Raw genomic sequence first — 24,153 nt, 5'->3', positions numbered from 1 at the left:
CTGTCCACATATGCCTGATCTGGTCTTTTAAGTGCAGGAGGATTTCTCCTCTTTCTCGTTATTATTATTATACAGGATTTATGGCACCAACAGTTTGCGCAGTGCTTTACAATATAAAGGGCGACAGTACAATTACAATTCAGTTCAATACAGAAGGATTAGGAGGGCCTTCTGTACACTCTTCTTTATGTTGTATAAGCAACACTGGCATACTGGTTTTACTGATATATCCAAAATAGGCCGCTTCTGTCTGCTCTCCTGCATGTTAACTATTTATTATCACAATACCTCCTGTGTCACAGCTTTCACAGTGGGCACGCATTTGTTGTACCTGGGTTCTCCTCTTCTTTGTTTCCATACACTAAAGGTGTGGGCATGTTTGAGCAGGGAAGAATTTTCGGTAAGCTGAGCTTAAGAACATGGGGATATGGCCTCAGAATAGCAGGAGAAAAGTTCAACTGTATGTAAGGTATTATTTTGCAGAAAGTGTAATGTATGGGAAGAGCAGTGGAAAGAGTTGGATCACAACTCAAGCAGAGGTAGTGAGCCAGGTGAGATAGGTCAACCCTCAAACAAAAATGATTTCATAAACAAATGGGCAGACTTGATGGATGCCATTATATTCTGTGTTTTTATGTTCAATTAGCTTCACATAGAACCTCAGTGAAGTGAAGTACTGAGAGTTATAGTAACTTATGTAATATTTTAGATAATCTCTTATAAGCAGGACCCTTACTCCCCCTTTATTGAATTGTAAATGGTTCTCCCTCCATTTTGTAAAGCACTGCGCAGACTGTTTGCTCTTTATGAATCCTGTATAATGATAATCTGATGTTTGGCAGTTGTTGGGTTCCCTCAAAATATTTGGATCAAGGTTCAAGGAATAGTATCAGTAACTGCTATCATAACATAGCAGTGCTGCACATAAAGCACACATAAAAAAAAACAAAACAAAAACCTGATTTAGATTATTTACATGCTAGATAACTTGTTTCACACATGAACACAACCTATGAAAATAGCAGCTGTTATTTTTTTCTTTAAACTTTGAAAGTTAACAATTCCAAGCCTTATATTGAATATTGTTATTACCACAATACCTTTGTTATCTTTATCATCACTTTTCCATTCTTTATGTGACAGGTGTTTCAGTTTTTTGTGTTTCACCGAGGCTCGCACAATATAAGGTTCATCCTCCTGGATCTGCCCTCTGAGACTTTCACAAGTGCTAGTGGCATTGAAGGTTCCATCTTGGTTTTGATGCATAATAATAGTAGAGGCTATGGGCTGGGGTTGTGTGCTGGAAGGTGGCTGGATCACTTCCCAGGATATTGTAATAGCTTTTGGGTAAAAATGATCCACATCTAAGCTGAAAACACCACCTGGAGAACGAGTGATATCCCTCACCTTTGGAAAGCCTGTAACACCAAACAGATAATTCTAAATGCATTTCACAGACACAGAGAAAGTGTTCATTTACAGTCATGTGATATTTGAACCATCTATTCTGTAAGAAACTAAACTTTTAGTAGAGCAAATTCAGTAATAGAGAATCAGTAACACAGGCTAAAACTAAGATATTTTATTATGTATTGAAAGTGTATACATATACAGTAAAAACTAGTTGTGTCATGTTTTATTGTGTGTGTGTGTGTGTGTGTATATATATATATATTATAGTTACCCCCGTAGGAATAAACAATGCTCTATTGTTGGTGTCAGTGGGAGGAATTGTGCCCCATTCTTGATGACACTGGGAGGAATTGTGCCCCAGCGTTGGTGTCCTTGGGAGGGATTGTTCACCTTCATTGGTGTCAGTAGGAGGAATTATGCCCTATTGTTGGTATCTGTGGATACAATCGTGCCAGGAGCCAGATAAAAGCAAACAAAGGACCTCATTCGGCCCTCGGGCTGCAGTTTGGAAACCACTGCTCTATACATGTGATATCAGAACTTCGATAGAAACTCCATCAGTCAGTGTTTTGAAGAACCAGGGTCACTCTCTCTCTCTTACTTCAGGCTCTCAGGTTGCCCTCCCGAGGCCTCATGGTAGCAAGTGCCAGGGGAGGCAGCGTGCACTCCCTTGGTCTGGTACAATCCACTCCTGGAAAGATACAGGACTCAGTGTGATCTGTCAATAAATACCCTCTCCCAGAATCCTCAAGGCAGCATTTCCTGTGAATGGCTGGGATGGCATTAGTATCCACACTGTGATCTGCATAGGTTTCTTCTATCTATCCAGAACCTTTCTAAGATGTTTGGATTCAGGGGACACCTAGAGGCAGAACCATACAGTACCTGAGCACACTCAGCAGCCCTTGCTAATCCATCACAGCTCTCTGTTAAGCAGACAGCCTAACTAGATTTTCCTAACACTTCTCCTGTTAAGCAGAGGAATCAAAAACTATACTACACTAATCCTACCAATCCTAGCACCTACCTGTGAGGGGGCTACATATAGCCACCCTGACCTAAGTTCTGCCGTTAGTTCTACTGGGCTATAATCAGTCTAAGCTGGGTTGAAAGTTCTGCTTTCTGCTGATATACCCCTAAGGTTTGGTTATTGTTTTCTCCTGCCTGCTGCTGGCAAATGTCCGTGGCAATAGTTTGAGATATCCAATAACCAGAGATATGAATATTTATATCACTGGGAGGTTTACTGACAGTGGTGCAAACTGGGGAAGGTAGAAATATTTGGGGGAACTTTCTGAAAGCTTTCTTGCATCCCAGGATCCTGGAAGCTGTTATTAGCATTTTTTTCTGCTCCTAGAAGCTAAACATTGTTATCCTGTGTCCAAGCACAATACTTTAGGCTATTAGCGTTTTTTCAGCTTCTAGGAGCAGAAAAAAATAGTTTTTTGGAGCGTTTTTCCAGTAGAAAAAAAACTGTTAAATACTACTAAACGCTACTAACAATTTTTTTCTAGCTTTTTCTTTTTTTTATTCTACATGTACTGTAAAAATGCTAATAAAACACTAACGCTCTTAAACACTTTTAAGCACTATTAAAAACTGCTATTACCAGCGTTTTTTTCCAGCATTTTTTGAGCTTAAAAAAAAACCATTATTGTGCATGGAACCTAAAGCATTTCCAGCTCAAAAGGCCCATTATCTCTGTAATGACTGTGACCAGGTCACTAAAGAAATGTTTTGCCATTCTTCCATGGGTATCCTGTACTTCGCCCTCTCTCCCTGAAGTTCAGGCTATAAAATAATTTAAGGAAAAGATAACCAGAGTGGAAGTCAGTTAATAGATCACTGCTGGTGAGCTGGGAGAGTGTTTTGGAGCTGTGGAGCTATTTAACCCTTGACAGGATGCTTTGCTACTTTAACATTCGTGCAGCATGCTGATCTACGTAATAAGAGAGCCCAGTACTGGCTCTGCGCTTGTTCTCCTTCAGACCGAAAATCTAAACCAGTCACACCAAATGCAAATAATACAGTGCACCAAACAGAGTGGAATACATCTTAAAAAGAACCACATTAAAACTACTGAATTTAAGAAAATTATTATATCATATTGGTAGTTACCATCATGGTAACAACTGCAACTTACAATATGTTGTACCAGAGAAAAGGGATGTAAAGCATTTCTCAAAGTACTGAACAGTTTTGTCAACTAAAGAACTGGGCCTTCTTTCAGCTAAAAAGTCTAAAGCAGCACATTATGAAAGACTTACCTTAGAACGAAGCCCTCCAGCGCCACACTGTCACCGCTGACAGGGCTGACATCTTCACCCGGTCTTCTTTCCTTGATTGGCCCAAGCCGTAATGATGTTGCTGCCTTGCATGTCCATAGGAATCTCAGCCGCGGCACAGAACTCTGAAGGAATGACACGGGTATGCCATTCCTTCAGAACACATGCGCCGGTGATATCATTGGCTGCAGGGGCACTGAATATCTTCTAAAGGGTTCATGTTTAGAAGATATTCCTTCTACCTACAGGTAAACTTTAATATAAGCTTACCCGTAGATACAAGTCTCCAATGGGAGTTTACTTCCACTTTAAACCACTGAGAGCCACAATGAAGGGGCAGAAAGGTCGCATGTGGCTCAATAAACAGTAGTTTGACATGTTTGATCTAAAGGGCACTGTCAGAGAAGAACAGCATTTGTCCCTTCTTGTCATTCATTTATTTTCAAACATTTTACTTTTTACTCCTGAATAGAACATAAAATATATGTAAACCACTACACATTCCCTTAAAGTTGAACTTTAGTCAGAAAATTAAGTCCTGCTAGATCACTTCACGCTGGCCCCTTTTGCAGATATAGCTTTGCAAAACAATAAACATAAGTGCCTATACTGTTTAAAATTCAGAAATACAGTCTCATTCTGCTCTGCACATGCTTAGTTCCTCTCTAATTTTCGGCACTGTGCCAATAATGTAGAGGCCGTTCTACTGACAGCCTAAAGATTTCCTGCTGCTCAGGGGCTCTGACCTTCAGCAAAATGCCTCCAGCAAGAAGACATAGTAACAATGCTGGAGGCAATTTACAGCACACACTAATATTGGTGACATAATTATTAATGTGGAATGTATGTTCCTCGCTAAAGTTATGTTTATCAAGTTGTTATGGGTAAAGTTCCTCTTTAAGTCTTGAATGCCCATATGGAAGAAAAATATATTTGAAATATATTTTAAAAATATTCTTCCCAAATATATTGACATATATTTGAAATGCTACAATTTTGTTCAATATATTTCAATATATATATATTTCAATATATATATATATTTCAATATATATATATATATATATATATATATATTATATGTTGGAATGCATTTTTATTGCAAATTATATGAAAAATATTTTTTAAAATACATTTCAAATATATTGTATGTCTTTAAAAAGACAAATCTACATTTGTGAAGTGCATTTACAAATAAAGGTAAAAATATATGTTAAAATGACTTTTTATATGTTAAAAAAAATCTGAAGTGTATATATATATATATTATTTTTTTTATTTTTTTAATATATTGAATATGGCCAAAATTGTTGCATTTCAAATATATGTCAATGTATTTGGGAAGAATATTTTTAAAATATATTTCAAATATATATTTCTTCCTTGTGGGTGGGGCCTGCAAGATTTGGTAAGCTATCAGTAAGATGTATGACCAGATTTACAATAGGTATACTCCTTTCCAATACGGTTTCTATACATCACTGTTGAAGCTGATCACAAAGCAGAATGATAACAAATAAATATCCAGTTTAGCATCATACATATGAGCTTAGGGTGAGCAGTCCTGCTGATGTGTGACTTTACAAACCTCTAGGATGATATATGCTATGACAGGGTAAGGTTATGCTGATATATAACCACAGATAGATAAATCACAACATTTTCCTGCTGCCATTTATTGCACATACAAGTATTTTCCATGGAATAGTCATTTAGGTATGTCAGCTTGTTTGACAATTCTAAGGCACCAGATTTGTGTCCACTCTTGTACACTGCTACATTGGATGCAGTGCTGTAACTACTGTGCTAACAGACCATGCTGTGGGTCCAGATGCACAGAGGACACAATACTGTCTGACTACAAGGTCATTTACGAACATAGAAATAGCAAATAAATTTGGATGAAATTTGCTTATATTTAAGTTGTGAACCTCCATATACTATGAAATAAATTAGTAATCTATGTCATTAGAGTTATCGTCTTTAAGATGACAATGAGAGAGGCAGGCGGTGTTTTCTTTTGGGGCCTGTACCACATAGTTACGACCTTGCCTGGAGTAAAGCAAATGCTTTGGTGCTCAGGCTGAATGACTTTATGTGACCAATGATTTATGCCCAGTGGTCCATGTATCCCTTGGCCCATATCTGACGAGTTTGATCCTAAAACTGGCCATACACCGTTAGAATTTCGGGCAATTCAGAGGAATTGGTCATAAATTCCAACAGTGGGTGGCTCTGTCAATTACTCAGTAGACGTTTGTTGAAGAAGCCAGGCCAAAAATTGTCAGCTAGTCAGCTGCAGGCTCTGTTTGGGTACTCTCGCTAGCTAGCAGCTGTCAGAATACAATAGCCTGGCATGGGGGATTCACCTGTCCATGGTGTTTATGTAGATGGAGCTGTCTGATAGATTCTGCCCACAGGCTGGATGAAAAAAATGTATCTGTGTTTAGCCAGCTTTAGCAAACTGTTAATGTTTGACCAGATTTTTATATGTTTGGTGAAGCAAAATTTTGACATACTGGACATATCTTAGTATAACCAACAGACAAAATGCACGTCTTCTTTAACCACATGCCGCCAACTGTACACTTATATGTGGCCTTACTGAAGTGGATCTTCTTCCATGGGGCAGCATATACAGTATGTGTACTAGTGTTTGTGCTGAGAGTGCACTGCATGACTCATCAGCATCGGGCGATTTTTGAGCAGCCATTGAGTAATTGGGCATGTTGGAAATTTCTTGAAAAACGAACAAATTCCAAATCAATAATGTAGAATTGAGAGAGAAATATATTTGTAAAAGAAATGAGCGTGAGCTGTGACCTGGAAAGAAAATAAGATTCCCAACCATGAAAAATTTTTTCTGTGAGGTGAAAATGAAGGCTTGGTTGGTCAGATTTTGAAATTATTAGTGGCATCATCTGATTACAAAATGCTTAAAATTTCCAATTTTCTAAAGAAAATTTGTTCAGAATTCGACCCATGTATGGCCTGCATAAGTAGTTCTGACAATGTGTACAGTTTTACTAACATATGTCAAAGTTACAAAATTGTGTTCAGGCATTATGATTTGTTTTACCCTTCATGATGAAGGGGTTAAAGTAGTAAAACGTTTCCAATTACTTACTCATTTTCTTTTTTTTCCTGTATAACACATAGTAGGTGGCAGCTCCTAGTATTGAGATCAGCACTGCAGTGGCAACTAGAACAACGATTTTATATTTTGCCCTCAGATCTAAAAAGTAAAAGAAAACATAAAAACAACTGTTCATATCTAACATAGTCTGGAGTCTATTCCTTAATGCTGAAAGTGACTTAAATTATTTTATTATTCTTCAAAAATAATCCATGCACATCCACTACTTAATGTCCCTGTAATCTATTTTTAATGATTTTTTTTTCCTTACTGTGTTTCTCTGCCTCCTTGTAACAACCTTTGTGTACATACATCATACGTCCCGTAGTCACTAGTCTATCTCGGAAGCAAGCAAGAGAGGGTGGCTACATTCCTACATACAGTGGGATCATGGAGAACAAATATAGCCACCCTCTAACAGGAAGTCAGATCACAGCAGGAAAAACAAAGGACTTTGGAGGAGGCTAAGAGCAATAGAAGGGACTTTTCCGAGTTAAGATTGTGTTTGTGTGATTGTGTTTGTGTTAATTTTGATGGAAAACTTTAATAAAAATTATAATGTATAAAAGACTTTCCATTTTTTCCTTAACCGCTTCCAGTCCGGACACTTTTACCCCCTTCCTTTCCAGGACAATTTTCAGCTTCCAGCGCTATCACACTTTGAATGACAATTGCGCGATCATGCAACACTGTACCCATATGAATTTTTTAGCAATTTTTTTAGACAGATAAAGCTTTATTTTGGTGGTATTTATTCACCACTGGGATTTTTATTTTTTTTGCTATGTAAATGAAAATGTCCAAAAATTTTTTAAAAAAGCGATTTTCTCATAAAATGTTGCAAATAAATAATATTTCATCATAAATCTTGGTCAAAATTTATTCCGTTATCTTTTTAGTAAAAAAAAAAATAACCCAAATTAGTTTATAACCAAAATTATCATTTAAATTTTTTTTTTTTTATATTATTTATTGATTTATTTTTTACATACTGTCACCCTAGCAGTACAGTGTCACCATGGTGACACTGTACTACTTGTGGGGGGTGATGAAGTTTTTTTTTTTTACATGGATTGCTTTTACACCCATAAAGGCTGTAAAAGCAATCATTTCTCCTTCTCTCTAGCTGCATTCTTGCAGCCATTGAGAACTACTGTGTGAGCCGTGATTGATCACAGCTTGTCACATGGTACAAGGCTGTTGTGAATAGCCTTGTACCATGTGACCTCTGTGATCATTCACAGATTTCACAAGTAGTAAGCAATGATGTCAGGAGTGACATCATGCTTACTACTCTGCATGTGATCACTGATTGGCCAATCAGTGATCACATGATCGGGACCTCGCACAGAGGTCCCGTTTGACGATCGGTCTTCCACTGTGTCCGGAGGACACAGCGGGCACTGGATCGTGGATCGAGGTGCTGCGCGCTCCCAGGAAGCGCGCACAAGAAGGGTGCAGGGAGGCCATTTATAAACGGCCACCTGACCCTGCACTGCCACCGCCCGGCCGTTTATATACAGTGGCCGGACGGGAGGTGGTTAAAAGAGAAGTACAGCCAAAGCTGGTTTGGCTGTACTTCTGTGGATCACAGGAGTGCAGTCCGTTCTGCACTCCTGTGAGCCGTTTTTAGCTGGTGTTACTCAGCTGGTCCAGGCTGGGGAAAGATCCCGACTTTAAAGTCGGGATCCACCCAGAGTCTGGATTGGGACCTGGCTCTGCCTCTCCTTCCTGCTGCACAGCCCAGCGCTCCAGTGAGTGTGGATTAGGGGACACAGGTGACAGTCACGGCTCTCTGCTCAGAGCGGCTGTGAGAACTCTGCAGTCATGTAATCGCTGAGTTCTCACCCTTAGAGCCGGAAGGGGACAGATGCTGCATCCACCTAGATAAGTATAATTTTGGAAAAAAAAACAAACCCCATACTTCTCTTTTGAACCAGAGCTTAGTGTCACTTTACTTGCATGTGTTTTGTACATTACCATGCATTGTTTTCATAATCTGTGTAGAAATATCGAATTGGCTTATTTACATATTTTCACAGTCAGAGGTAAATACACGGATATTCATGGATGGACTTTCATTGTCTTTCACATATGGTGTTAATTTTGAGAAAATAAGTTGGATTTTATGGAATATGCACATTATTGGTTATGTTGAGCACTAGTAATTAACTTTCATTGGGGGTTAATGGTATATGTATCTCTTTTGACTTGATGTTTATTTTTTACACTTGTTAATTAATTGATTGCACAATATTTTGACACATGCAATAGGTGCTTTTGTTTCATTTTGTTTTTTATCTTCATGTTTTCTGAGTGCAGCTGTAGTATTGTTTGTTTTTTTTAGCACTTAAAGCGGATCACCACCCAAAAGGGGAAGTTCCCATTTAAGTTCTCGTTCCCCTCTCCCCGTTAAGGATTGGCCCCCTTGAGGATTGGGGGAAGGGGGGTACCCAAATTTGACAGGTACCCACTCTCACTTCCGCTGCAATCGCCTAAGCGATTGGAAGTGGAAGTTGTTCTTCCCCCTCTCCCTCCCCGTAGTCTTCTGGAACATGTGGGACAGCACAGTGGCTAAATGGTTAGCACTTCCACCTGGCAGCACTAGGGTTGTTGGTTCAAATACCAACCATGGCACCGCCTGCCTGGACTCTGCATGTTCTCCCTGTGCTTGTGTGGATTTCCTTCAGGTGCTCTGGTTTTCTCCCACACTCCAAAGACATGCTGGGAGGTTAACTGGCTCCTGTCTAAATTGGCCCTAATATGTGTATGTATGAATGTGACTTTAGATTGTGTGCCCCTTGAGGGTTAGGGACTGATGTGAATGTATAAAATATGTATGTAAAGCACTGCGTACCTTGACAGCGTTATACAAGTACCTGCAATAAATAAATAAATGTGACAGGTCCCAGAAGACTACAGGACCATTCACAAAGCACAGCCCTACTCACAAATATGCAGTGGGCACCCAACTATGAAGCCACAAGCTGTCACAGCTGGGTGCCCACACTGAAGATGCCAGGGGCACAGGACAGCTGGTGAGCCTGGCTGCAGTGAGGACACCGCTGGATCAAGGGACAGGTGAGTGGCGGTTTTTTAAAAGTTTGCAGTGGGACTGTGATTGCTCTGCAAGAGTTATATGCTTGTTTATGTCTAGGAATTGGGTATAGCAGTTTTATCTGATCCTTTGCTCTTGCAGTCTCCTCTGTGGTGCTAGACTGCTATCCCTGCAGCCTATTCACCCTATACTTCAGCAGTTGGATGGCTCCGACATCATCAAGACCGATGCAGAGACCATAGCCTTGCAGTTGACTTAAGGTTGCTAAGGAAGAGTTCTCTCCTAGAACATAGGTGAGAGCCATTTACAGGGGGAGCGGAGGATCAGGTAAGTAAAACTGCTTTTACCATCCCCCTAAATTAGCTAAGCTAGCATTTAACCTTTGCAGTGAAGGTGCAGCCCCACTACATGGGAGGAATTTTTATTTTCCTGTAGTTGGGCTTTAAAGGGGAGAGGGCATGAAGGGAAATATAAACAATGCATCATCACATTTGCCTGCTTACCAGTTACCAGCCCTTTGAAATTTAAAGTAAGGTTCACCCATGTTGCTGGCCACGCCACTTGCTAAGGTTTACAATGAGAACAGCACATGCAGCTACATAACACCAAATATTGTGCTATTGCCTGTTGCCAACCATTGTAGCACAGCAATAATGGTTATAAAGCATAATCTGACAGTTTTTTTAACCTCTGCATTTCACATATAAATATGCTTACAATCATTACACAGTGTCTGTATATTAATGTACAGTTGTGTTCAAAATAATAGCAGTGTGTTGAAAAAAGTGAATAAAGCTCAAAATCCTTCTGATAGCTTTTATTTCCATCCACACAAATGCATTGGGAACACGACACATTCTATTCCAAATCAAAACATGAAGAAAAATAGATCAAATTTGTGTTGTTCCTCTAAAAAAATGGAAGAAAAGTGAATATTAGACGGTTCAAAAAAATCGCAGTGTTTGTATTCTTCTTTACAAACTAAAACATTCACTATATAAACTGAGAAATGTTTGAAGATTTTGCTTTCCTTTGAATGACTTCATGAATATTTGGTTGTAGTCGACTGTTTCTGAGAACTGCTGTACATCTGTGTTGCATGGAGTCACCCAACTTCTGGCCCCTGTGATCAGGTATTCCAGCCCAGGATGATTGGACCACATTCCACAGTTCTTCTCTATTTCTTGGTTTTGCCTCAGAAACTGCATTTTGGATGTCACCCCACAAGTTTTCTATTGGATTAAGATCCGGGGATTGGGCTGGCCACTCCATAACGTCCATCTTCTTGGTCTGGAACCAAGATGTTGCACGTTTACTGGTGTGTTTGGGGTCGTTGTCTTGTTGGAACACCCATTTCAAGGGCATTTCCTCTTCAGCATAAGGCAGCATGACCTCTTCTGATGGATTCAAACTGATCCATGATCCCTGGTATGCGATAAATAGGCCCAACACCGTAGTATGAGAAACATCCCCATATCATGATGCTTGCACCACCATGCTTCACTGTCTTCACAATGTACTGTGGCTTGAATTCAGTGTTTGGGGTCGTCTGACAAACTGTCTCTGCCCACTAGACCCAAAAAGAACAATCTTACTTTCATCAGTCCACAAAATTTTCATCAGAATTTCAGAGAGAAATGCACTGTAACCAGCATGTACAACATTTGCTGCCTTTCTTCCTTAAATAAGGGCAATAATTGCCACCTGTTTTTCAAAGAATGAATGACCTCACTAATAGAACTCCACACTGCTATTATTTTGAACATTCCCCTTTCAATTAGTGATTCAATGACACAGAATCAGCAGCATGCAGGTCATGACTGTTGGCTCTGTTGGATTTCTATGACTCTACTACACCTGCTAGGAAATTATTTGCCATGTAGAGATATCATTTCTACCAAAAACAGTGATTGATCCGGTTAGTGATGTCTGACTGCTATTATTTTGAACACAACTGTATGTATGTACCTGTATGTATGTAGCTTATTTTTCAGTATTCCCTTTAGAAGGCGAGTCACTCACCTGTGACTTGTACCAGCAGTCTTTCCACATGTGGGGTGGTGAGGGTTGCATGATCCACCACACATGTCAGCTCCATGCCCCAGTTCTTCTCTGTTGGGGTGAAGTAATAGTCAGATTCCACAGCTGAGCTACTGATCCTTCGGGTCTTGGCATTGTTAACCAGGGTGTCATTCAGGAACCAATTCACAACAATGGATTCTGGGTAAAACCCAGAAACACTGCATACCAACATCTGCTCCACATTCAAAATAAATGCTTGAGAAGTAATGTGAATGGATGGGATAGCTGTAATAAAAGTGACATATATGCCATTAGAATAGTTGTTTTGTGTAGGTTAATTCTGATAGAGGTTTATAAGTATTTAGTACTGAACATAGAGATAAGGTCACTTCACACTGGCTGAGTCTGCCAGCAGATCCGCCTGTTCCGTGGGTGATCTCCCCGCTGATCCCCGCTGAGCAGGCAGATGACAGGTCTGTGTCTGGTCCGCTGATGCAAAGCAGACACAGACACAGCCCTCTGTCCTCTATGGGCTGTCGGATGGAAACGGCCCGCCTGTATGTCATCCAATCTCCATCTGCTGTTTTTAGTGGACAGGATCAGATGGGATGTTGGCGGATGTCAATGGACACATTATTATTAATACTAATTCAGCAGTCTGTGCAGCGCTTTACAATAGAAAGGCAGACAGTACAGTTACAATACAATAAAATACAAGAGGGCCCTGCTCATAAGAGCTTACAATCTAATAGTCCTCTATAGAAAGCAATGGGTGGTCCGGTCAGGTCCGCCTGAAAAACTGACAGGCAGACCCGATCGGTTTGTACATGTGAAAGGGGCCTAAGAGACACAATCTTAACAGCCTCTAATATAATGGGTAATCATCTGTTGCTAGCCTTATATATGAAACAGTTAAAGTATATGTAAACCCTCACTTTGTGAAACAACCCATTCAGTTTGAAAAATAAATGAAAGGCAAAACGTGTATAAATATTAAAAAACCCCCAACATTATAAATACATTTTCCCCCCGTTTTTACAAAAGTGATCACATACCCTCTGTTCTCAGATACATAAAGATCTGGGTGGAGAAACAGCAGCACATTGAACTTCCCATTACATGGATGTGCAGGGGGAGGAGCTTGTCAGCACAAACCTGCTCATTGGATTAGCTCCCAGCACAGCCAGAAAAATGACCACGCTGTGCTTACATGGCTAGTGTGGTCAGTTTTTAATAGGAAAGCAGAGGGACTGGCAGGAACACCAGGACTTCACACAAAAGAAGCAATTAAAAAAGAGAACAGGATTCATTTAAATAGAAGTACATTGTACAGCAGACACATATCAGAGATATGAAATGTTAGGTTTACATATTCTTTAAATACACTGACTCTGCACTTTATGTAGAGTGCACTTGTGCCCAAACAATTTTCTTTAAAGTATTTCCATATTATAGATCACCCAAAAAAGAGCTACAAAACATGCTGTCACTGACCTCTGTAATTGCTTGTACTATGAAGTAATTTAAAAATCACGATAGGAACTCAAAGAGCTAATTCACGCGCAGTGCAACGACCTACTTTTGCTGCACTGCATAAATGCCAGTGACCACTAGGGCGCACAGAAACATAGAAAACAGCCCCGTTCACACTGCAATGCAGCTGGGAGGTGCGGTGTGTTGAGCTGCAGTAAAATGCAAACATAACATTTTAGTGCAGAACACATCAATGCATAACATATTAGCACATAGCAGTACAGCACAAACGTGCATCACACAGCCCCCTAACTGCAGCTCCATGTAAGAGCTTGTTCTCACAGGCGTACTGCAGCATACATCCGTGTGAAGGCCATATTTGTCCACATGAGGATGCAAAGACTTTCCATGCATCCAGGTGCAGGCAGTCCCATTTATGTCAATTGGGATGCAGCGGCTGCATGAACACAGTGCTGCTCCCAATTCGATGAGTGTGCGGTCCTGAACACTTGTGCATTCCCATGCAGGCAAACACAGTCCTTGCATGGCTGTGCGCTCTAGTATGTCTGTGTGAATTAGACCTTAATAAAGGCAAACAGACTGTGCACTTTGCAAGAGCAGTTGCTGCAGAGCTTAGTAAATGAGGTGAAATTTGCTGACTTCTATCATCCAATCATGTGCAAGTAAAAAGTCTTTTTTTCATATTCCCTGCATGTGATTGGGTATTCTTTGCATAGTGAAGCTTCATTTCATTTACTGAGCTCTGGAGAAACTGCACTTGCTGGATGCATTTGCACTTACAAAGTGCAGTCTTTTTCCCTTTATTAAATTCACCCCACTGTGTGAATGGGGTGTAAAAGGAAAAGGAGCTGTGATTTCAGTGCACCTATTGAAGTTTAACCACTTCCCGACCGGCCGTTGTATATAAACGGCCGGACGGTGGCACTGCAGGGTCTATAAACGGCCTCCCCGCACCCTGCTTGTGCGCGCTCCCTGGGAGCACGCAGCACCGCGATCCGGTGCCCGCTGTGTCCTCCGGACACAGTGAAACACCGATCGTCGGACGGGACCTCTGTACGAGGTCCTGATCATGTGATCACTGATTGGCCAATCAGTGACCACATGCAAAGTAGTAAGCAAGATGTCGCTTCTGACATCATTGCTTACTATGTGTGAAATCTGTGAATGATCACAGAGGTCACATGGTACAAGGCTATTCACAAAAGCCTTGTACCATGTGACAAGCTGTGACCAATCACAGCTCACTCAGTTCTTCTCAATGAGTGCAAGAATGCACACAGAGAGAAAGAGAAATGATTGCTTTTACATCCTATATGGGTGTAAAAGCAATCAGTGTAAAAAAAAAAAAAAAAATCTTCATCACCCCTCACAAGTAGTATAGTGTCACCATGGTGACACTGTACTGCTAGGGTGACAGTATGTAAAAAAAAATAATAATAATAATAATAATAATATAAAAAAATAAAATAAAAATGTAAAAAAAAAGTTTAAAAATTATAATTTTTGCTTATAAACTAATTTGGATTTTTTTTTTACTAAAAAGATAACGGAATAAATTTTGGCTAAGATTTATGATGAAATATTATTTATTTGCAAAATTTTATAAAAAAAACACTTTTTTTCAAATATTTTGGACATTTCATTTACATAGCAAAAAAAATACAAATCCCAGTGGTGAATAAATACCACCAAAATAAAGCTTTATCTATCTCAAAAAAATGGTAAAAAATTCATTTGGGTACAGTGTTGCATGACTGCGCAATTGTCATTCAAAGTGTGATAGCGCTAAAAGCTGAAAATTGCCCTGGTCAGGAAGGGGGTAAAAGTGTCCGGTCTGGAAGTGGTTAAAGACACATTTCTCCACAATGCCTGCATCTACAGAGGGGAAGTAGGGCGTGTTTTAAAGTGATTTAGGTTTGCTTTAAGGCCCTCCAACCAAAAAAATGGACCAATTTTACCTGTACCTCAGCTTACCTAGCATTGTCAACAATTGCATGAGTTAAGACACCCCCCTCACGCCATATGATTGAGCTGAGATGTCGATCAGTTAGTACATACAGAGAAATGATAATGTTACCTCCATACTCCAGCTGGAAGTCTTCCTGGAGAGGTGCAGTCAGAGACTCATGTTGGACTCTACAGGAAAAGGTCCGCTCTCTGTCCTCCTTAGTGGGTGTTAATGTTACTGAGCTCCTCACATTGTACGTCCCATCTGGGTTTCTCTGAGGTTTCTCTAGGATAACTTTGTCCAGTTTCTCTCCATCCCGGAGCCATTTAATTTCAATGTCCACCGGGTAGAAACCAGAAATAACACTACTGAGGACATTCTCTCTGTTTTTAATAACTAATTTTTCTGTGATGGTGATCTGTGGAGAAGCTGAAAAATATATTATGCATCATGTTCTACTAGCATCATAAACAATTTAACCACTTTCCTTCTGGCCTTTTGTCAAACGATGGCTGAGTGGGAGGTCTCCCATCCTCGGTGGACGTCTTATGATGTCCTCCCAGTTGCCCGCCTCAGGCGTGACTTAGCAGCCAAGCTGCAACATGATATGTAACCTACTGTGTCCAGAGTAGGACAAGGTGGTGGTTGTGGGGGCAGGAGGGACAGCTGTCCCAGATGCAGCGTTATTATGTATGTGTGTGTGTGGGGGGGGGGGGGCAGGGGCATGTGGCGAGGACTTTCACTGTCCTTGCCTAAGTACCCACCTTTACCATACACACTTTTCAGTTGAGTGGCTGCCTTCCAGTGGACTGTGGCTTCATGTCTGCTCTGACAGTTACTGCTTTCAAAACCCCAGCCACTTACAGCCAACATGAAAAGCATATTACACATGTGCAAATACCTTCCCGCTGTATGAAAGCAAACAATTGAGCATGCTTGCAAACCATAGGTAGCCAGCCAGATTGGGGGGTGAAGGGCAGGCACAGGGCTGTCTACTCATTCTATGTCATGTATTAGCAGGGAGCGCAGTTCTGCACCCTTTTCCTGGGTCCTGCAACTGCAATAGGTGACATGTAAGGCAATAAATAATGCATATTACATCAAATAAAATTGGTTAATAAGTAAAAACAATACTATGTCAGTGTGCTGCAATTGTTTGGGCTGCAAACACAACCTGGCATTTTTCTTTTGTGCTTGCCATTGAAATACATTTAAAAAAATCACCCCTTGCGCAGTGTGGTTCCTCCCACTGACTCCTGTGCAGGGGCGGACTGACCATTTGGAAACTTGGGCACTGCCCGAGGGCCCAGGGTTAGTAGGGGGCCCCATGAGATGCCCCTGGTACCTTTTTCATAGGCTTTTTTGAGTTTGGGCAAAGACACAGGGGCCCCATGATCCCCTATTGCCTGGGGCCCCATGAGTTGTCAGTCCGCCCCTGTTCCTGTGTTACTAAAGAATATATGAGCTGGTGAAAGGAACCACAATTCATGGCAGGGGATCTGCTATGCAGTGGAGTTTTAAGATACGGGCACCCAGACAGTGACAGGGTTCCCTTTTAGTGGGAATTGTTTAGAGAACCATCTGTTTGGGCTGATGATTTCATTAGAATTGAAAGGCGTTTTCCAGTGGCTATATGCTCACATAACACTTAGGCTCCTTGCACATGGACATCCTAATTTACTGATGTTTAATCAGGAACTTGTGACGCCCATGTGCAAAGGGCCAAAAAGTGTGTGTAAAGACCTTCATAATGTTGAGTATAGGTGAGTAAAGGTGTATAAGTGTATAGACGAGTATAGGTGAGTAAAATTCTTCTTCATTGCCAGTATTGTAATATTCTCATTTGTACTGGGTTAACCTTGAAGTTGTATTGGTACATAATTAACTTCTCTGGGGGAATAAACACCAAGCACTTGTTGAATACTTTGACCTGTGTACCTTGTATATCCAATCTGATCTCCTTCTCCTCTCTCTTTGGCGTGTACAGTATGGAGCACTTATAGATCCCTCCATCCATTATAGTGATGTTTGATATAGACAGATCAGCGATTCCATCTTCTGCCCGGCCTGTATACGATGCACGAGGCTCTCTTGCTCTCACAGCTGCATCCTGAACATTCAATATTTCCTTTCCCTGGAAGTACCAGGTTATGGCAAGAAATTTCTGATTGATAGGAGGGTTATTGACTGTGAATGAGCAGGGTATGGTCACATCTTCCCCCATCATGGCTTTATAAGATGAAAGAGCAGTCAGCTGCAGAGAGTGACCTATGGAATAATAAACATTGTAATTATGTTAATAGCTTTTTGCACTCAATTGGCAGAGGAAAATCATGAGTGATTTCAGAAAGAGGGACTGATATTTGCTAAATCCTGCTTGAAGCATGTAGTTATTGAGGACAGGAATATGTACTCAAAAAATCCAAACTTTAAAAGTACCTATGTCTAAAATTATTTAGGCCTAAAGTGGTACTGTGGTAGCACCCAGATATGACATAGTTCCCCTTTAAACTCTAACACTTCTAGCAGCCTGTGTTTGGAAAAGCAAGGTTTTTGGCTCATCTTCCCCCCTCCCTTATTTCCTGTGAGTATTATATTGTACCAGTTCGTAGCTGGTATTCTTATCTGCAGCTGCTGTCCAATGTTATTCTGCAGAGTTTAGGAAGCCTTTTGATATTAATAGAAATTGAAAGAAGAAATGTATGCCTTGTGACGTAATCATTGGTATATATGTTTGTAAGAAGTTTTCTATAACTCACTTAGCAGATGAGAGCGTAAGCCATCTGTTGGGTCTAAACAGCACTGTTTTTAATAAATCATTTGTTTTCCTCAAGTCTGTGTCCGTGTTCTCTGATTTGCCAAAATTGCTACTACAGCACCACATGGTAAACATTTCCAGGTAGTTCTTAATTACAGTTTTCAAATACCCAAAATGTGCAACATGAGCACCAATTGTATATCACAACATATTAATCACACTTCTCTTTTGACTGGGCTAATCGCTAGGTACTGGACTAATCAACTGGTGCCAGGAGCAGTGATTTACACATTCGCCAGTTCTTTTCAACATGTTTTGCGGTTTTTTCTTTAGGAGTACTTTTAAAAAAGAAAATGTAGAGTATCTAAAACAACAAATAAATACAATATATATATATATATATATATATATATACATATATATAGTTCAAAAAAATTATTATTGTTATTCTAATATGGACTAGGTAATGTGTTAGGAACGAAAGAATGCCCCATTGTTTTATGGAAATGAGAATTATCAACCTACAGAGAACTGAATTCAAAGACATCCCAAAAATCAAAGTGAAGAAATGATGCAGCAGGCTAGCCCATTTTGCTCAAATGTCATTGCAGCAACTCAGAATGGTCCTCAGTAGTTTGTATGGCCCCCACGTGCTTGTATGCATGCCTGACAACATTGGGGGAGGCTCCTAATAAGACGACGGATGGTGTCCTGGGATATTTCCTCCCAGATCTGGACCAGGGCATCGCTGAGCTCCTAGACAGTCTGAGGTGCAACCTGGCGGTGTTGAATGGACTGAAACATGACATCCCAGAGGTGTTCTATTGGATTTAGGTCAGGCGAGCGTAGATGCCATTCAATGGTATCAATTCCTTCATCCTCCAGGAACTGCTACAGATCCTATATACATCCTATAGACCATTTCAGGAGCTTGCAGGAAACGGTGGCTACATACCTACATGCCATGAAACCATGGTGAAGGAATAGAGCCACCATCTCACAGCAGCTAAAAAGGAATTTGGAGATTTAGAGGAGGATGAGAGCAATAGGAGGGACTTTTTTGAATTTAGAATACATAATTTTTGTTTAAACCCTACGTTTAGTGTCACTTTCTTTTGAGCTGCATATTTAAAAAAAATTAACGTCAATACTACATTGAAGCTTATATAAGATTTTAGTGACTGGGTTTAGTGTGATTCTTCCCACTGTTCACCAATGTAAGAATCATTCTTTTCACTGACCACCAATGTAAGGAGCATTCTTCCCACTGACCACCAATGTAAGAATTGTTCTTTTCACCGGCCACCAATGTAAGGAGCATTCTTCCCACTGAACACCAATGTAAAGGGCATGCTTCCCACTGACCACCAATGTAAGGAGTATTCTTCCCACTGACCACCAATGTAAGAATCATTCTTTTCACTGACTACCAATGTAAGGAGCATTCTTCCCACTGACCACCAATGTAAAGGGTATGCTTCCCACTGACCACCAATGTAAGGAGCATTCTTCTCACTGACCACCAGTGTAAGGACCATTCTTTCCACTGACCACCAATTTAAGGAGCATTCTTCCCACTGACCACCAATGTAAAGGCCATGCTTCCCACTGACCACCAGTGTAAGGAGCATTCTTCCCACTGACCACCAATGTAAGGAGCATTCTTCCCACTGACCACCAGTGTAAGGGGCATTCTTCCCACTGACCACCAATGTAAGGAGCATTCTTCCCACTGACCACCGATGTAAGGAGCATTCTTCCCACTGTCGTCTGGTGTAAGGGGACTACCTCTCATTAAATACCAATTTGGTGTGACTTATATACCACAATTTATATATAAAATCATTATTAGCAAGGGATCCCTGAGACCTAAATATATTTGCAAGGGTTATGTGGGAAACAGGTTGAGAAAGGCTTGGGGGTTGATTTACTAATATTGGAGAATGCAAAATCTGGTGCAGCTCTGCATAGGAGCTGGTCCGATTCCAGGTTTTATCGTCAAAGCTTAATTGAACAAGCTGAAGTTAAAGGCTGATTGGCTACCATACACAGCTGTACCAGATTTTGTGTTCTGCAGTTTTAGTAAATCAACCCCACAGTGTTTCTGAAAACTGTAAATAACTAATGACATTGACTTGATTTGACATCAAGAAAATTCACAATTTTAACATGCTGAATTTTTCAGTTGTACAGCCTCAATCCTCCTTGATATGACCTCATTATTCTCATTTTACAAAGACTATTTATTTTATGAGAAATGTTATGATATTATATACAATTTGTTACCTAATGTCCTATATGTAGACAGCTTCCAGTGTGATCAGCTCTGCTGCAGGTTAGGAAGGAAATGGAACTACCTGTGCCCTCTAACTACTACAATCTATCACTAAAACAAAACTCTCACAGTCTTCTTACTGGTCCCTTCTCTGACTGCATAACTATCAGAATATTTTTAATATAATTACCTGTTTGTTTTAGGCAAAGAAGGAGCAGAATTCGGACAACCAGCATGTTCTCAGGTGTATAATCTGAACAAAAATACTTTCACTTTTCCTTTTACAAACAAGGACACGTACAGCATGTAATACCAGGAAAAGGCAACAGGTTTATTGAGTTTACTTCTTTTTTTTTCCTTTTTTTCAACCTATTCGTCTGAAAATATGCGAGAAGATAATATTTGTGCAACTATATATAACTGCAATCTATATTTTCACTTAAAAATACACTACATTTATTTTCAGTCACACGACCACAATATAATCCTCAAATTTGTACAAAACAAGATGAGCATGTGTTCAGTTAACAGATACAAAATGTTTCAAGCCTCAAAGCGGCATACTCCCACTAAAAAAAAGGCAAAACATTATGGTACGAAAAATAGGCGACACATTTGCAGCTCATCAATTTAGAGTTCAAGGATAAGTTCACCTTTCATAACATGTTACACCCATATTTCCGTGCATTTCCGTGGGCTAACGTCTACTCTTTAATAGCGACCGTCTACTTTTAGACGGCAAAGACATTTACTAAAGAAAGCGTCAACAAGTAGATGCAAAATCAAATTTACTAACCAGGCACAATCCAGGAATCAGTCTAAGAAACAGACGTGCTAAGAAGCACGTCTAACACAACGAAAAATCACTGCAGAGACATGTTCACATTAAAATTTGCTTTCACAAATATTGGGACCTCACTTTAACCATTAGCCGCCTGGCCTATAGCCGTTTGGCGGCGGCAAAAATGCTTCACCTTTCCGGGTGCACGCCATTTAGCGTGCTCCCGCACATGTGCAGTTTGCGCGGTTGCAGAGCCGCGCAGCGGCGCGATCTGTAACCGGCCGTGTACCTCGTACACGGCCGATGACAGATCTGAGTACCGACCAATCACAGCAGGTCACATGACAGTTGTATACAATGGATGACTTCATTCATGCCATCCATTGTATACTAGTGCCTAGCTGTGAATGGTCACAGCAGGTCACATGCACATGTCATGTGATTAGCTGTGGCCAAATCACAGCTAAGCACAAAAAAAAAAAAAAAACCCTGAATGAATCGATTTCATTCTGGTAAATGATTGCTTATAGCAAAGTAATTCTTTGCTATAAGCAAATTGTGTTAAAAAAAAAAAAAAAATACTGATCACTTCCCCAAAGTAGTACAATGTTACTATGGTAACGCTGTACTACTTTGGTCATAGTAAAATATGAAAACAAATCTTAAAAAAAATAAAAAATAATAAGAAAATAAAAAAAAAAAAAATTTTTTTTTTTTCATACTGTCACCAGTCAGTGTCGCTGTTCACTGCCATGTCAGTTATATGATGACGATGTACTGCACTGGTGACAGTATGTAAAAAAAAAATAGTGAAAATAATTTTTTTAATTTTTTAATTTTCCGAAAAATGATGACGAAAAAATACGACTTCAAAAAACTCGCCATGCCTCTTATGAAGTACGTCGGACTGTCTACTTTGCAAAAAGGGGTCATTTGGGGGACATCTGTACTGTTCTGACATTCTTGGACCTCAAGAAATTAGATTGGCTGTCAGTACTTCAGGATTGATCAATATTCAGATCTATACCATAGTTTGTGAACTTTATAACTTTCCTACAAACTAAAAAATACATCCTAATTTGGGTTATTTTCACCAAAGACATGTAGCAGAATACATCTTGGCCTACATTTATGAAGAACACTTATTTATTTACAAACTTTTATAACAGAAACAAAGAAAAACGTGTTTTTTTTCAAAATTTTTGGTCTTTTTTTGTTAATTTAGCAAAAAATAAAAACCCCAGCGGTGATTAAATACCACCAAAAGAAATCTCTAGTTGTGTGAAGAAAATGATAAAATTTTAGTTTGGGTACAATGTTGTATGACAGCGCAATTGTCATTCAAAGTGTGAGAGCGCTGAAATGTGAAAAATGACCTGGGCAGGAAGGTGTAAAATTGCCCGGTATTGAAATGGTTAAATAATATCTTACATTTCAAAAAAAAATTTAAATGTGTTAAACATAGTTTTTTAAAGGAATTCATGACAGTCAAGAACTAGACATTTCTCCAGCATCTATGGACGGATATAAATGCGCATATGCAGAACACTTTTTAGCCGTCTGCCGTGGGCGCTTTCTTTTTAGACGCTGTTTAACCACTTGCCTACCAGGCACTTATACCCCCTTATTTACCAGGCCAATTTTCAGCTTTCAGCGCTGCCGCACTTTGATTGACAATTGCGCGGTCATGCAACAGGCGGCACTGATAGACAGCACTAATGAGGTGTCACGGATAGGCGGCACTAATATGCAGCACTGATAGGCGGCACTGATAGGTGACACTGATGATGGGTACTGATAGACGGCACTGACTGGCATCACTGCTGGGCACTCACTGGCGGCACTGACTGGCACAACCGCTGGGCACTGACTGGTGGCACTGACTGGCAGCACTGCTGGGCTGCACTGGTGGGTGGCACTGGTGGGCAGCACTGGTGGGTGGCACTGGTGGGCACAGGTGGGTGGCACTGGTGGGCACAGGTGGGTGGGCACAGGTGGGTGGCACTGCTGGGCACAGGTAGGTGGCACTTCTGGGCACAGGTGTGTGACATTGCAGAGTGGCACAGGTGGGTGCACTGCTGGGCACAGGTGGGTGCACTGCTGGGCACAGGTGGGTGATCTGCTGGGCACAGGTGGGTGGAGCTAGTGGGCGCACTGCTGGGCACAGGTGGGCGGAACTTGCGGGTGGCACTGCTGGGCACCGATCATCAGGGCACTGATCATCAGTGCCCTGATGATCGGTGCCGATCCCCTCTCTGACAACTGCCGGTTCTCGGCAGTACTTTCCTCATGATCTGACAGCGTGAGGAAAGTGCAGCCGAGAACCGGCACTTGCATTTCCCTCTGATCAGCGTGTCATTGGACACCGCTGATCAGGTGGTAAAAGGCCACTGTGATTGGCCTTTTACCACATCACGTGATCAGCTGTGTCCATAGGACACAGCGATCACGGAGATCGCCGGGTGCGCGCCCCCTGGGGCGCGCAGGAGAGCGCGTTCTGGGAGGCCGTCATATGACGTCTACCCAGAACTGGCCGGCCGCAGTGCAGCCGTCATTCGGCTATCTGCGGTCGGCAACAAGTTAATAGTAAATCTCAGCGTGGAGTCCTCTGACAGAAGGCACTCGATCACGTCTACTGTGTTTAACAAACAGCACAATTTGTAGCCAGGCATATCATTATGTATTCTAATTTGATTTCCTTAGTTCTATTGATTCTGTTTTTGTTTCTTATCCTTTATAATTATTTCTTTAATGATTTTACATATTTCGAAGGTCTAGATAATATATATTTTGACAGCTGAATCTAAAAATAAAGGTTGGCAATTTTAAAAAATGTTAAAAAATGGTGTGGGGTCCACCCTCTCATCCATACCAAGCCCTTCGGGTCTATTACGGATCTTAAGGGGTAACCCCATGCCAATATAGAAAAAAATGGCATGGGCCCCCCCCCAAAATCCATACCAGACCCTTATCCGAGCATGCA

The 24,153-nt window shown here is 40.7% G+C and overlaps 1 protein-coding gene across 1 annotated transcript in view; it reads right to left on the bottom strand.

Annotated features, from left to right (window-relative positions):
* LOC149472063 (uncharacterized) overlaps positions 1 to 24,153 on the bottom strand; it is a 115,888-nt gene that overhangs the window by 85,590 nt on the left and 6,145 nt on the right. The window contains exons 2-6 of the mRNA XM_089693217.1: positions 17,295 to 17,624; positions 15,486 to 15,785; positions 11,915 to 12,199; positions 6,826 to 6,933; positions 1,101 to 1,418 (exon numbers count right to left, since the gene is read on the bottom strand). Of these exons, the coding sequence (XP_089549343.1) occupies positions 1,101 to 1,418; positions 6,826 to 6,933; positions 11,915 to 12,199; positions 15,486 to 15,785; positions 17,295 to 17,624 (1,341 nt within the window). The remainder of the gene's footprint in view (positions 1 to 1,100; positions 1,419 to 6,825; positions 6,934 to 11,914; positions 12,200 to 15,485; positions 15,786 to 17,294; positions 17,625 to 24,153) is intronic.

This window comes from Staurois parvus, unplaced genomic scaffold (assembly GCF_062004578.1).
Source record: "Staurois parvus isolate SC_StPar_1 unplaced genomic scaffold, SC_StPar_1.0 ptg000024l, whole genome shotgun sequence".
NCBI lineage: Eukaryota > Metazoa > Chordata > Amphibia > Anura > Ranidae > Staurois > Staurois parvus.
This window is presented reverse-complemented; position numbering and strand designations above follow the sequence as displayed.